The sequence below is a fragment of the Herpailurus yagouaroundi genome, unplaced genomic scaffold, assembly GCF_014898765.1.
Source record: "Herpailurus yagouaroundi ecotype Mexico unplaced genomic scaffold, PumYag 77, whole genome shotgun sequence".
Lineage (NCBI taxonomy): Eukaryota > Metazoa > Chordata > Mammalia > Carnivora > Felidae > Herpailurus > Herpailurus yagouaroundi.
Window position 1 is genome coordinate 12,670,108 of NW_024412388.1, and position 12,168 is coordinate 12,682,275.

Consider the following 12,168-nt stretch of genomic DNA (forward strand, 5'->3'; position numbering starts at 1 on the left):
AGAGTCATTTGAAATCTTATTTGAAAGCCTGGGTTCCCCTGGGGCTTTAATAATTTTTTCCTTTTTTTTTTCCAGTTTTTTTTTTTTTTTTTTTTTTTTTTTTTGTCTGCAGTGCCTGGTTGGGTGGGGTGGGGGATAATACGAGCCTGTTAGTAATAGAATATGTTAAAAACATTTATTCACAAAGGATGTGATTCCTTTAATCCCCCCCCCCCCCCCCGTCTTCCTCTTTTCCTGACTACCACGTTGAGAAAGGAGAGGACCGGAATGGGGGTGCCTGGGATTCAGCGTGGGCGGGGGGGGGGTCAGTTCTGCCCCTTGGGAGGAAAGGCCAGGGTGCCCCGGGGCATCTGGGGACCCGTTTCACATCCCGCTGGGGCCCCCACTGTGCCGTGCGCTCTGGGGAAAGGCAGGCTCCCTCCTGGTAACTTGGACTAGAGCTCCCGTGGTCCTGTCCCCTCTTACATTTTGGGGTCTTCGGGCCTCGTGAAATGGATCCGGGCTGCCTGGCTTTCATTTCCCAGTTCTGTCCCTTTACCAGCTCTGCGATCCTGGGCCGATGATTGAGCCTTCAGAGGCCTGTCTCCACCAGAAAGGGGGGATAAAGCCAGTGCCCCCACGGGGCTCTTGTGCCTATTCGGGGAGGCCAGCACCTGGCACGTGGAAGAAACTCTGAGGACGGGGGGGCACCCGCGTCGCCTAGACGGGGAAGTGACCGGGTTGAGGTCGCATACGATTCAGCACAGAACGGGGGTGGGACACCTTCCCACCCTCTGCCAATTAGTTTCCTATTCATAAAGTCTCCAAAAAAGAGCTGGGACCTCTTTCCCCCAGAGGAGGGAGAGGCGTGGCTGTGGGCTTCTGGTTCCACCTTCCCATGTCCCCTCACCTGAAGCCCTCCAAGTGCTGTATTCGTGGCTTTTCCACCCCACAGACCCCTGGGGCCTCTCTTACGACAGTCCTTATTCTCCTCTTCCCAGAGGACCCGGGCTGGGCAGGCTGCCGGCTGCCCCCAGGTTTTCAGGGACACATCCCCGAAGGCACGGCCTGGGCCCCCACTCCTCGCTGTGTCTGAGTTGCTTAATTTTCCAGCCCTCGTCCTCACGGACAGAACCTATAATTTATGAGGGGCAGACAGATATTACACGAGGGGCAAATCAACAGGGGGAGGCGGTGCTGTTTAGGGGACACAGCTGGGCGGCATGACGGTCACCGAGCCTGGGGGCCAGGGCTGCCGTCAGGGAGGGCCTCTGAGGAGGCGACATCCGAAGCCGAAGCAGTCTAGGCTTCAGAAGAGCAAGTGCAAAGGTCCTGTGGTGACCAGAGCTGATGAGTGATGGGGAGAGAAGCAGGCAGGTGGAAGAAGGGGCCGCATTTCCAGAACATCAGGGCCAGGTGCGTGGAACTTAAACTCTGGATGGAACGGGCGGCTGTTCCTCGTGGCAGTGAGAGCTGGACAGCATCCTGATCTGGTTTCTACCCGGCCTCTGTTCCACCTGACTGCGAGCCAGTGAAGGATCCTGAGCGTGGCCCAGGCCACGTGCTGAACTCTCATCTCCACTAACCCTCAACCAGTGCAGAGGCGGGCGCCGGGACCTGCCCCAGCCCTCGGGTCTGCCCTCTGGAGGGGTATTAGCCCAGCTGGCCGACCACGGCCATTCACCTGGCCTCTCGGGGCACCAGTGTCTCTCCGTCTCCACGATGGGGGGTATTGGGAAAAGAGGGGTGCCGAGGTCCCACCGGCCCCCCACGTCCGTGACTGTGGCCAGCGGCATCTCCGTGGCACCGGGGGCATGAGAGGGCCTCGAGGGCAGCCTCGGATTTGGAAGGTAGAGAAGGGTGGTCCGGCCTGTCCCCCTGGGGCTAGTTGTGGCAGGATAGGCACAGCGCTGGGAATGAGCACAGGAAGGCTTTGGGGGCAGGTTGGGGTAGAGAAGCAGGGCGGGGCCGGGGGCTCAGCATGGTGGAGACGGGGTGACCGCCCTCGAGCATACCCTTAGACTCCTCCCCTCGGGGACGGTGATCTCCGTGAGCTTCATTTCCTGCGGGCCTCGCACATGCCAGCCATCAAATCCTTTCTTCCCAGTGCTCACGATGACACTGAATGGCTGGAGGCATTTCCCCCATCCTCCAGATGAGGCCACAGACTCAGAGAGGTTAAGTGTCTGCTCTGTGTCGCACAGCGAGCTAGAGGCGGCTGGGGGATCTGCCAGGGGCTTCCTGGCAGAGTCGGCCTCCAGCCGCGGGTGGGGTTGTGAGGTGGGGGGAGTGGAAAGGGACGTGGCCTCCAGCCCCGGAGCTCCCCCCCCCCGCTGCCCCCTGGGGTGCTCTCGTGTTCGGTGGGTGCCGACAAACAGAGCTGGGCTCTAAATAAGCCCCCACTTAATGTCAGTTGGAACTCGAGGCCTTGCCGATGCTGCCAGTTCTTAATGTCACTTATCCCGAGCGGGCTCTCAATTTTCGACCGCAACAGCCTTCTAATTTGGTCTCAGCCGCTCTGGTTTTGTGACAGGAACAATGGCAGTGGCAGATGGGGAGCAACAACTCCATTTTCTTTTAACGTTCGCGATCGCAGGCAGGGAAGGCACCATCTGGAAGGAGAAGGTCAGATCATTAAAAAAATATATAATAATAAATTGCCGGGACTCAGTGGGCCGTGGGCGTGGGGGGAAGGGCTGATGTTCACAGGCTGGGCTCCCGGAAGGAGCTGGAGCCCCCCGGGGGGGGGGGCGGTCGGTTTGAGTGGCCTGCAGGGCTCTTGTGGGGCCTGGGCGGGGGGCTGCGTGACCCTAAGCTCCCTGAGAGCAGGGCGGACTCGAGTCCCATCTATCTTCGTTTGTCGCCGGCTGGGGGCTTGTCCAGGACGCCGTGTGGTGATGTCCCCTGCCGAGGTGGAGGCGGAGGCGGCTGCCCCGCAGGGCGGGCCGTCTGGGCTGTCACACCCCGTGCTGCAGGCCCAGGCAGGGTGCCCCCGCTGGTCGGTCCCCTGCCTCCTGGGCCCAGCGTTGGGCTTCTCCTCCTGGCCTCCGGTCCCCTCCGGGGTAGGAGGGGGACGCTATCACCGACCACTCCCGGCGGCCCCAAGGACGAAACGAAGCCTCATGCGGGGCAGAGCCTTGTAATCCGTGCCGTGTGGGGCACGTCGGCACTGTTGTGAGGGTGCCTGGGCCATGCCGTAGTTGGCCTTTCCGTGGTGGCCTCGTCTCCTCAGTGACGGGATCCGGCTTCGTTGGACTCTGCCTCCAGGAGCCAGTGGTGCGGAGGGCTGGCGCCTCTGGCGAAGCAGGTTGCGCATGTGGTGATGCCCGACATTTATGGATGTCTTGGACGAGTATCGCCTCCTGCCACCTCGTCCCAGCGGCACGCCACCTTTCTGTGGTGGCGGTGGCATTTTTAAAAGCCACTTTATTGAGGTACGACTGACATACCTCACACAGAACACAGGCATAGTCGGGGAGCCCGTGGGCACACATGCACACAAACACGCACACACTCATGCACGCACACCCACTCACACACACTTATGTAGGCACACACTCAACGCACATACGTGCATGCACACGCACACCAACACCTACACTTACGCAGGTACACACGCATGCACAGACTTGTGCACACACTCATGCATACACACACTCCCACACACACTCATGCACATGCTCCCGCACACACACTCCCGCGCACACACACTCATGCACACACACACTCCTGTACACACTTCCGCACACGCACTTATGTAGGTACACTCACACATGCACACATGCACGCACACCCACACCTACGGAGGTACACAAGCATGCACAGACTTGTGCACACACATGCATGCACACACACACTCCCACACACACTCCCGCGCACACACTTATGTAGATACACACTCACGCATGCACACACGCACTTACACCCACACTTATGGAGGTACACACACATGCACGCAGACTTGTGCACACACGCATGCACACACATGTGCACACACGCATGCACACACATTTATGCACACAGAGGAAAAAAGAGGCAAGTCAGTAAAAGCACCAGAAACTGTGTTAAGGGCCACGACAGACCAGGGGCTGAGATGGCAGGTGATGGAGGGGCAGGGGACGGTGATGGTCACTTAGGGCTGCTCCCAGAAGGTGACAGGAGGCGAGGAGCCAGGCCTGGAGGGCAGAGGACAGCTTTCCAGGTGGAGGGAACATCCTGGGCCTGTCTAAGTTGCTGAGGAGAGCCCAGGGCAGTGGAGCCTGTGACCGAGGGAGGAGGCTGGGAGGGAAGGAATGTCCTCACAGTTCTGGAAGGGTTGGATTTTACTCCAAGTGGATGGGACTCGATGGATGCGGGAATGGCGAGGTCCAGTGGAAGCTCAGTGAGATGGCTCTGGCTGTCGGGGGGGGAACGACTGTAGGGGACAGTAGTGAGCACGGGAAGCCCGTCTGGCTGGTGGGCCCTGTGGGGCTGAGCTGACCCTTGCTTGGCTGGTCCAGGGTGGGCCCGGGTTCCAGCTTCCTCCTTGCCACTGAGTGGACTCGTGGGTGGGGATGGCCGCCGTCACAACCCTTCTGCGGAAGACCTCTCCTCCCAGGCCCGAAGCTCAGCCTGCTGGCGTTGCATTCAGTGGCCCCTGTCCCCTGGGGCACCCTGTCCTGTGCCTCTGGCTCTCCCTTTCCAGGGCAGAGCTACCTGCTGGCTGTCCAGGGTCGGTGATACCCACGGGCCTCAGCGGGGGGCTGGTTGCTGGGAGATGGCATTTGTGTCGGACAGACCCAGGTCCCCACCTGGACTCTGCCACCAGGCCATGCACGTGACCTAGCCCGTTACCTAATCCTCAAGGGTCGGTCTCGGCGTCATTGCCCTTAAAGCGAACATCGTGATCCTGATTGTGCTCGATTGTTGTGAAAGCGAGGCCTGGGAACGTGTCTGTAGCACCGTGCCCCTGCTGTCCCCACGTGGGGTGCAAAGAAGGCTGGGCTCCTGTGCAGGGAGAGTTCCACCTGCTCGCTCACACCCCCCCCCCCGCCACCCCCGCTTTTCATTCACCCCATCCGTCCGTGCTCGCGGAGCATTCCAGCACGCTGGGTGCCAGGGAGACCGTGGCAAACAAGACAGACCAGGTCTTGCTGCCTCGAGGTCACATTCCAGAGACCTAAGGAGACAGACCATAAACCAGGAAACAGACAAAATGATTTTAGATTGAGGTGAGGCGATGCGGGAGATAAGATGTGGTCTTTAGAACCGGTTTCCGAGAGAGGGGGCCATCGTAGGCAGGGTGGTCAGGGAGGACTTCTTGGAGGTGGTGCCGTGTGAGGGAGCCCTGACCCATGGGGAGGAGACGTGGCAGGGTGTAGTTTGGCAGATGTGAGTGCAGTGGTGTCCGGATGTGAGTCCAGGGTCGGGGCCTCAGTGTCCAGCTGGCCTGGGGACTTGGAGGCAGATGACCACCCGGGACTCAGGGTAGGTCTCGAAGGGAGCAGGAGGGAGTCATCCTCTTGACCGTCATCCTCAGAGTCAGGCGGAGAGCGGCATGGCTGCATCATCTTTCAGCCTGTTTGGGGGGCCATCTCCCACCTCTAGAAGCATGTCCGGAAGCTCTCAGTAAAGGCAGCAGGGCCTGGGGACTGTGCTCAGCGTCACATGCTTTTTGAAACCCTTTCTCGTCTCCAGGACCCAAGCCCTAGGTTCCCCAACTCGCTGTTCGGGACCCACAGCCATGACCATGGAGTGAGGTCACCTTTCCTCTTGGCTGGGCAGGCGTGGGGCTGGGGGTGGCCCCCTGGGCTTTGCGGGGCTCTGACCGGCTTGACCCACCTCCTTCCTCTTGCTGTAGGGGAGGAGAACCAGCCGGGCTGGCTGTGTCCGGACGAGGACAAGAAAAGCAGAGCCCCGTTCTGGTGCCCCATCCTGGCCTGTTGCATTCCTGCCTTCTCCCCCCGGGGCCTCAGCCTGCAGGTGAGTGTGGAATGGATCTCGCCGAGCCCACCACGAAGGTGGCTCCTGGGGGAACCAGAGTTTCCAGGGTGTGCCCACCGCTGGAGAGGGCCCGGCTGCAGTCCTGGCTTCCCCACCTCTCGCTGACGGAGTCGGTCAAGACCTTTTGTTGCTCTAGGAGCCCGCTTTCCCACCAAAGAGGATAGACGCCTTCTGTGGGTCAAGTGAATGGAAGAATTCCATGGTTTTGAGCTAACAAATAGCAGTGATCTCATCAGTTGATGGTGCGACTCCAGCTAAGAAGATAGACCGGAATATGCCAAGGGACTCTGCCAGACTGTGGGCTGGACCCTTTATGAGGCCGCCAGCCGGGAGCTGGTCTCTGGCTGCAGCCGCCACGCCTCCATTTGTCAAGCACCTACTGTATTCCGCCCCCCCCCCGCCCCCGCTTTGCCACCACTCTCTTGTTTTAATATTTGTAAGAACCCCATGCATAGATGTTTCTAGATTAGTTTCATGGGTTAGGAAACTAAGGCACAGATAGGCGGCATGAGTTCTAAAAACACAGCCAGTAGTGATGGGTCCAGGAATTGGAACCTCACTTCGCCTGATTCCAGCCCCCGTGTTCTTAACCACCGGGACGCTCGCTCCACTGGCTTCCGTCCCCGATGTCCTGGCCCCTCCATCTGGAGTGATCCCTGCCCGTCCTCCTCCCTGGGTGAGGGGGTCATGTGAACTTTGGGGAGCGGGAGCAGGCTTGGGACCTCGGCCCAGATACATAAGCCCCAAGAGACAAGCTCATTGGGGTGTAGACTGGGGCACGAAGCATACATGCCCTTGAGATGTCCGTTCATTCATTCACTCATTCTTTTGTCTGTTCTGTACATAATTTTTGAGCACCTACTGTGTGCCAGGCCCTGTGCTGGACGCTGGGTTTATGGTGGTGACCAAGACATACAAGGGCTCCACCCTCCTGTGGCTTTTAACCTGGAGACAGACAGTGGCACCCCGGCTAACACAGGGAAACGCAGAAGAGTGATGTGTGTTATAGAGAAAATAAGTCAGCTGTGATGGATATAGAGGTGGGGCCCCATGACGAGGGGGCAGGGAGGGTCTCACGGAGGAGGTGGCTTTTAAACTGAGACCTGAACGGCAAGCAGGCTGCAGTCCCTTGAGGGCCCAGGGGAAGGATATTCCAAACAGACAGGGCAGCCCAGAGGAACAGTCTGGGCAGCTGCAGCTCGGGGAGCCGGGCAGAGAGGCCGGCGGTGAAGTCTGATGTGGGCACAGTGGGCCAGCCAGCTTCCCCGGCTCGTCGGGTTTGGGTTTCATTCTCAGGATGTGAAACCCCAAGGATGGCTCCACACGGGAGCGGCACGATCTGATGTACATTTTGGAAAGATCGTCTGGTTCCTCTGGCTGTTGTGAACTGTGGCTCCTGAAGGGGGCAAGAGACAGACCGATATGGACCTTGGCGGCCGGAGAGGGGGGGGGGGGTGTCCCGCCAAGCTGTGGCAGGACATGGTACAGGTGGAGGTAGGGCCAGACTAGGGCAAGGGGAGCGAGAACTCACCTGATCCTAATTCTCAAGGTAATACTTACAAAGGCAAATCAGCAAATTGTGACCTTGCCTTGGCTGCATTTATTGGGTGAGTGACAGGCGGGGATTAGGGTGAGGCACAGTCGTGCCAGGGCAGAGACCGTTGCTGTCTTTATTTCAGGCTCACTGATTGTTCACCGTGGGTTTTTTGGCATTAATTTTTATTGCCCAAAACTGTGTTATATATAATATTCCCTTCGACGTGGGAGTGTGTCGGCCCCACTCTCCTCCGTCTCGTCCTGGTCCCAGAGGAGGCAGTGGGCAGGGGACACGGGGACACATTTGGGGAGTGTGCCGGCGTAGGGCTGACTGATCTGATGAGGGTTTAGAGGGCGGCCGCGGGGGCAGGAGGGACGTGACGGGTCTTGGGCTTGTGTACCCGCAAGTGGTGTCGGGAGATGGGGGTGTGTTCCCCGTGCCGCAGCCTGATTTAGGGGCGCAGTGAGAGAGACGGGTGAGCTTCCCAGCGCTGCTGGGGGGGCAGCGGCCGGGGCAGCGGCAGCAACAATATGGTGGCAAGCCCTTTCGTGAGGCATCCGTGCCCGGCTCTGTTCGAGGCACTTCTCCATGGCTAACTCTGGTCCCCCCAGCTGCCCTCAGAGGCAGGGCTTGCCCACGCCCACTGGGGAAGGAGAGTTTTCTTGACTCGTGCCCCATCCTGCTTTTCCTGCCTCTCACGGCCTTGGCTGATGTTTTCCCTGGCGTCGGTCCCCCCACCAAACATTTCTGGGGGGGGGGGCGGGGGGGAAGGACAGATGCTGTTCATTTCTATAGGGCTTGGGGAAGTCAGCCTTTGTAGGCCTTTATTTATTGATTGATTATTTATTGATTCATGGGGAGGCCCTGCTGAGTCTTGTGAGCTCTTTCCCAGCATGGCGGGCGTTCTCACGTACCTTTTGGGCCAGGCAGGGGTGGGGTAGAAGGGCAGAGTCCATGGAGTGCAGGCTGTTCAGGGTCCACCCTGCCCGTGGCTCATCTGGTCCTAGGACTCCTGCGGAGAAGGCTGATCTGGGGTGACTTCCAACCCCCCTTCCCCTTTCCCCAACTGCCAGGGCTCAGGCTATTCATGGGTAGTAAAGTCTGGGACAAGCTGCGGCTCCCAGGGCCCCCCTGAAAGAAACCCCTACCTCTCTGGGAAGCCATCATCCGCCTCATACTCCTTATGTGGAGCCCTCGGGGCCTGGGGGTGTGTAGGCTGGGGAGCATCCTAAGCCCCCTCCAAGCCCCCCGCCTGCCACCTCCTGAGGAGCCCCCTGTGGGAGCGAAGAGAACCCCCAGTGAATCTCCGGGGGCGGCGAGCCTGTGGAGCTCCTGAGGGACCTGCGTGTGGCCATCTGCTGGGTCCCGAGACACCACTCCCGCTCCGCCTGCACCTGCCTCCCACCCCGGACCGGGCAGATGCGCCCCATCAGCTCTGTGCAGGCGGCCAGATGAATTAGGGGCCCGGAGCGCCAGGGCCTTGTCCAACCAGCGTGGCAACAGATGTGAGCCTGTTGGCCGCTGTCTGGGCCTCCTGGCCCGCCGCCTCTCTCCAGGATTCGGGCTCTGCGGCTGGCCTCCTGGGAGCCCAGGACTCAGTCTGCCGTCCGGGAAAACGCTCGCTGGCCCCAGCCCCTTCCCAGCATGGATGAGGTCCGTGCTGTGTCCTGCCAGCAGGATGAGGGCGTGTGTGGGGGTCAAAGGAGCGGGGACATGGGGGCTGAAGGAAGGAGCGTTTCAGTGCCGGCGGGTGGCTGGGGCCCAGGCTGGGCCACACCAAGGCCTTCCTCGAGGGGACGTCATTGGGGTACACGCGTCCCTGGGCCTGAGCTCCAGCCGAGTGATGCTGGGAATGCCACCTTGGCCGGCAGCGCGCTTCATGCCGAGCACTGGCAGGCCTGTCACGGGGCGTGTGTGCAGAGTTCAAGAGATGGAAGCAAAGATCCAAGGACATTTAGGGCCCCACGGGCGTCTGTTCTGGAGGGTTTCCGAAGGCATCACGGCCGCGGGGTCACCCCGGCGGCACCCATCCAGGCTGGGGGCCTGTCCCTGGAGGGTTCAGTGCAAAGGTGTCCCCACCGTTAGCTGCAGCCCTACCTGGGGGCAGGGGCTCGGGGAGAGGGGTGGGGGTGCCCCCCTGCACTGAGGTGCTCTAGGACGTAGCCCCTCGGGGGGGCCGGGGCTGCGGCCCCGACCTGCAGAGGGTCTGTTCCAGGCTCGCTTAGGCCTCAGCGTGCTGGCCGAGAGCCTCTGTCCTGGCCATCGTTAGCCAGGACTCCCCTGCCTCCCAGCCCTGCCCCAGCCCTCCCCTCCTGGCCTGGGCCTGCCCGTGAGGTAAGGTGATGCACAGGAGGTTGTTGGTAAGCAGCAGCGGCCGCTGCTTTTTTGTCTGCCTCTCCAGTCCCCACGACCATCCTGATGAGATGTCAGGGCCTCCGTGAGCATGACGAACTGGCCTGTGGGGTCACCAGCTGGTAGCGGCTGAGCTGGGACCAGAGCCCAGGCTGGCTGCCTCCACGGCCCGTCTCCTTCCCCAGCCCCGAGCCGCTCTCCGCTGTGCTGCGCGGGGCACCGTGGTTTGGGAGAGCTGGCTTCTTGGCACAGGTGGGACTTCTGGGTCCGGGGCCTTGCCCATCCAACGAGCCGTTTGAGTTTTTGCCATCACTTTGGACCTGGACTCTATTTGGCTGACTTCTGGGCCCCCTGGAGTTGCCATGGAAACGTCTGAGCCTGGGCTGTGGTTGCCCCGGGCCCGTCTGTGAGGACGGGAGCAGCAGCCTGGCAGGGGGGTGCTGGGCGGCCTCAGCTGGGTGTGGCCTACCATGAAGCAAAAGGACTGGGGAGCAGGGGCCTGAGGGGCCCGGGGCCCCCGTGGCCGGAGCGAGGGAAGCCTCTAGAGCTCCCAGCTGTGCAGAGGTGGGAGCTGGCGACTGCCCAGGCCTCCAGTAGGGCGGCCTGGCCTCTGGGTAGAATTAACCAGAGCGGGAAGGGCATTGGGCAGGGAGCTGGAACTCTGAATTCCAGCCCTGACTCTGCTGCTAACGTGCTATGTGACCTTGAGCCAGTCATGTGCCTCCCATGCCCACCCCCTGAGCTTCAGTGTGCTGACTTCTGAATGAGGGGACTGGATGAGGCAACCTCTTTGGGCTTCCTCACCTTTAACCATGGGACATCTTGTTCGAACATCCCAACAGGGCCGGGGCGGGCCAGGGCCTTCACCACCAGCAGAGGGCAGCACTTGCCCAGCAAAGGTCCCGTGGTGGCCGCGTTGCAGGTGGGGACCCTTGAACTGTCCCTTCTTGGCCTCCTTCCCCTCCCGCTGGCCCCGGGTTCCAGCAGCGCCCACGACAGGGCCAAGCCATCTCCTCACCCTGCTGCCCTGGCCGGACAGACGGACTGGCCGGGTCTAGCTCGTCCGCAAGGGGTTCTGATGTTGAGTGGGGTGGTACCAGATGTCTAGCACCCCTTCCCTCCTCCACTGTGCTTTTCAGGAAGACCTAGGAGGGCGGCTGGCGCAGGCTGGGCCCTGGCACTCATCTTCTCGTGGCCTAGGGCAATCATGTGTGACATTGGGGGGTGGTGGGCATCAGTGGTTTCCACCAAATCTTATCTGGACGTTGCTTAGTCTGAGAAATCTGTGGCTGGCCCAGAGCATCATTCGGGCGCCTCCTAGCCAGAAGGTTCTAGAAGAGCGCTGGTCAAACGTGAGTGGATAGGAACTGCCTGGAGATCCTATGGGGCTTTCCCGGCCCCATCCCCCTCAGGGATTCACATTTGAGGCCTGATGGGGCCCGGGAATCTGCAGGCTTAACAACCCCACAGGTGGTGGTTCAGACAGAGATCCTGCTGCCAGACGTGTGTGCCTTGTGTGTCTTCACAGCTTGGGGCCCTGGTCCACAGTCCTGTCAGCTGTCCCCTGCTGGGTTTCTCGGCGGTGAGCACGTCCCTTCCACAGGGCTACCTCTGGGTAAGTCACTCCTGAACCCAGCCAGGGATTCTGGCCTCAGGACAGAAGCAGGGAGGGTGGCACCGGGAAGGGGGTGCTGGAGGGTGCTGCCTGCCTGCTGGCCCCCGTTAGGTCCATCTTCATCCAGGAGGGTCTTCCTGGGAACCTCTGTGCTGGGCTGTGCGCTCAGAGTTGGCACATGAGACTTCACCAGGGACGACAGAAAACCAAGTGACGAAGAAGTGAGCGTGGCTGTTGCAAATGGCCATGTGCCACGAAGGAAACGAACAAAGCTGTGCCGAGTACCTGGATGTCAGGGTCTTTTACCCTGGGGGTCAGGAAGCAGGGCTGGATGTTGCTCATCTCTGGCAGAGACCCCCACCCACCTCTTTTCCCCTGGGATTCCTGGCAAAGCCTCTCTCAATTCAAATAGGTCCCCTTACGCTCCTTGTGATGCAGCCTGTGCTCTCCCATAGGCTGCCTGGGGTTCCACCTCCCCACCCCTTTGGCCACTTTCCAGTTCCTGCTTATTCCTGTATCTAGGCACTCAGGCAGGAACACTGGCTCACTCTTGAGAGTCCAACCCAAGTGTCCTCTGAGGGTGATTTGTTTCTCACTGTTTCCCCAGTTTCTAGCATGTGGTATATTCATCCAACCATCTAGCCATCTGTCCGTCCATCCATCCATCCATCCATCCATCCATCCATCTTTCCATCCTTCCTTC

General features: G+C 60.4%; 1 protein-coding gene across 14 annotated transcripts in view; it reads left to right on the forward strand.

Annotated features, from left to right (window-relative positions):
- The window catches only part of ARHGEF10L (Rho guanine nucleotide exchange factor 10 like), a 160,011-nt gene that overhangs the window by 108,373 nt on the left and 39,470 nt on the right, over positions 1-12,168 (forward strand). For all 14 annotated transcript variants that reach the window (XR_005786768.1, XM_040462635.1, XM_040462643.1 and 11 more), the window contains 2 exons: positions 5,819-5,940; positions 11,379-11,465. Coding sequence is in view for 13 of the 14 variants with exons in the window: in XM_040462635.1 (XP_040318569.1) it covers positions 5,819-5,940; positions 11,379-11,465 (209 nt within the window). In the remaining variant the exon portion in view is untranslated. The remainder of the gene's footprint in view (positions 1-5,818; positions 5,941-11,378; positions 11,466-12,168) is intronic.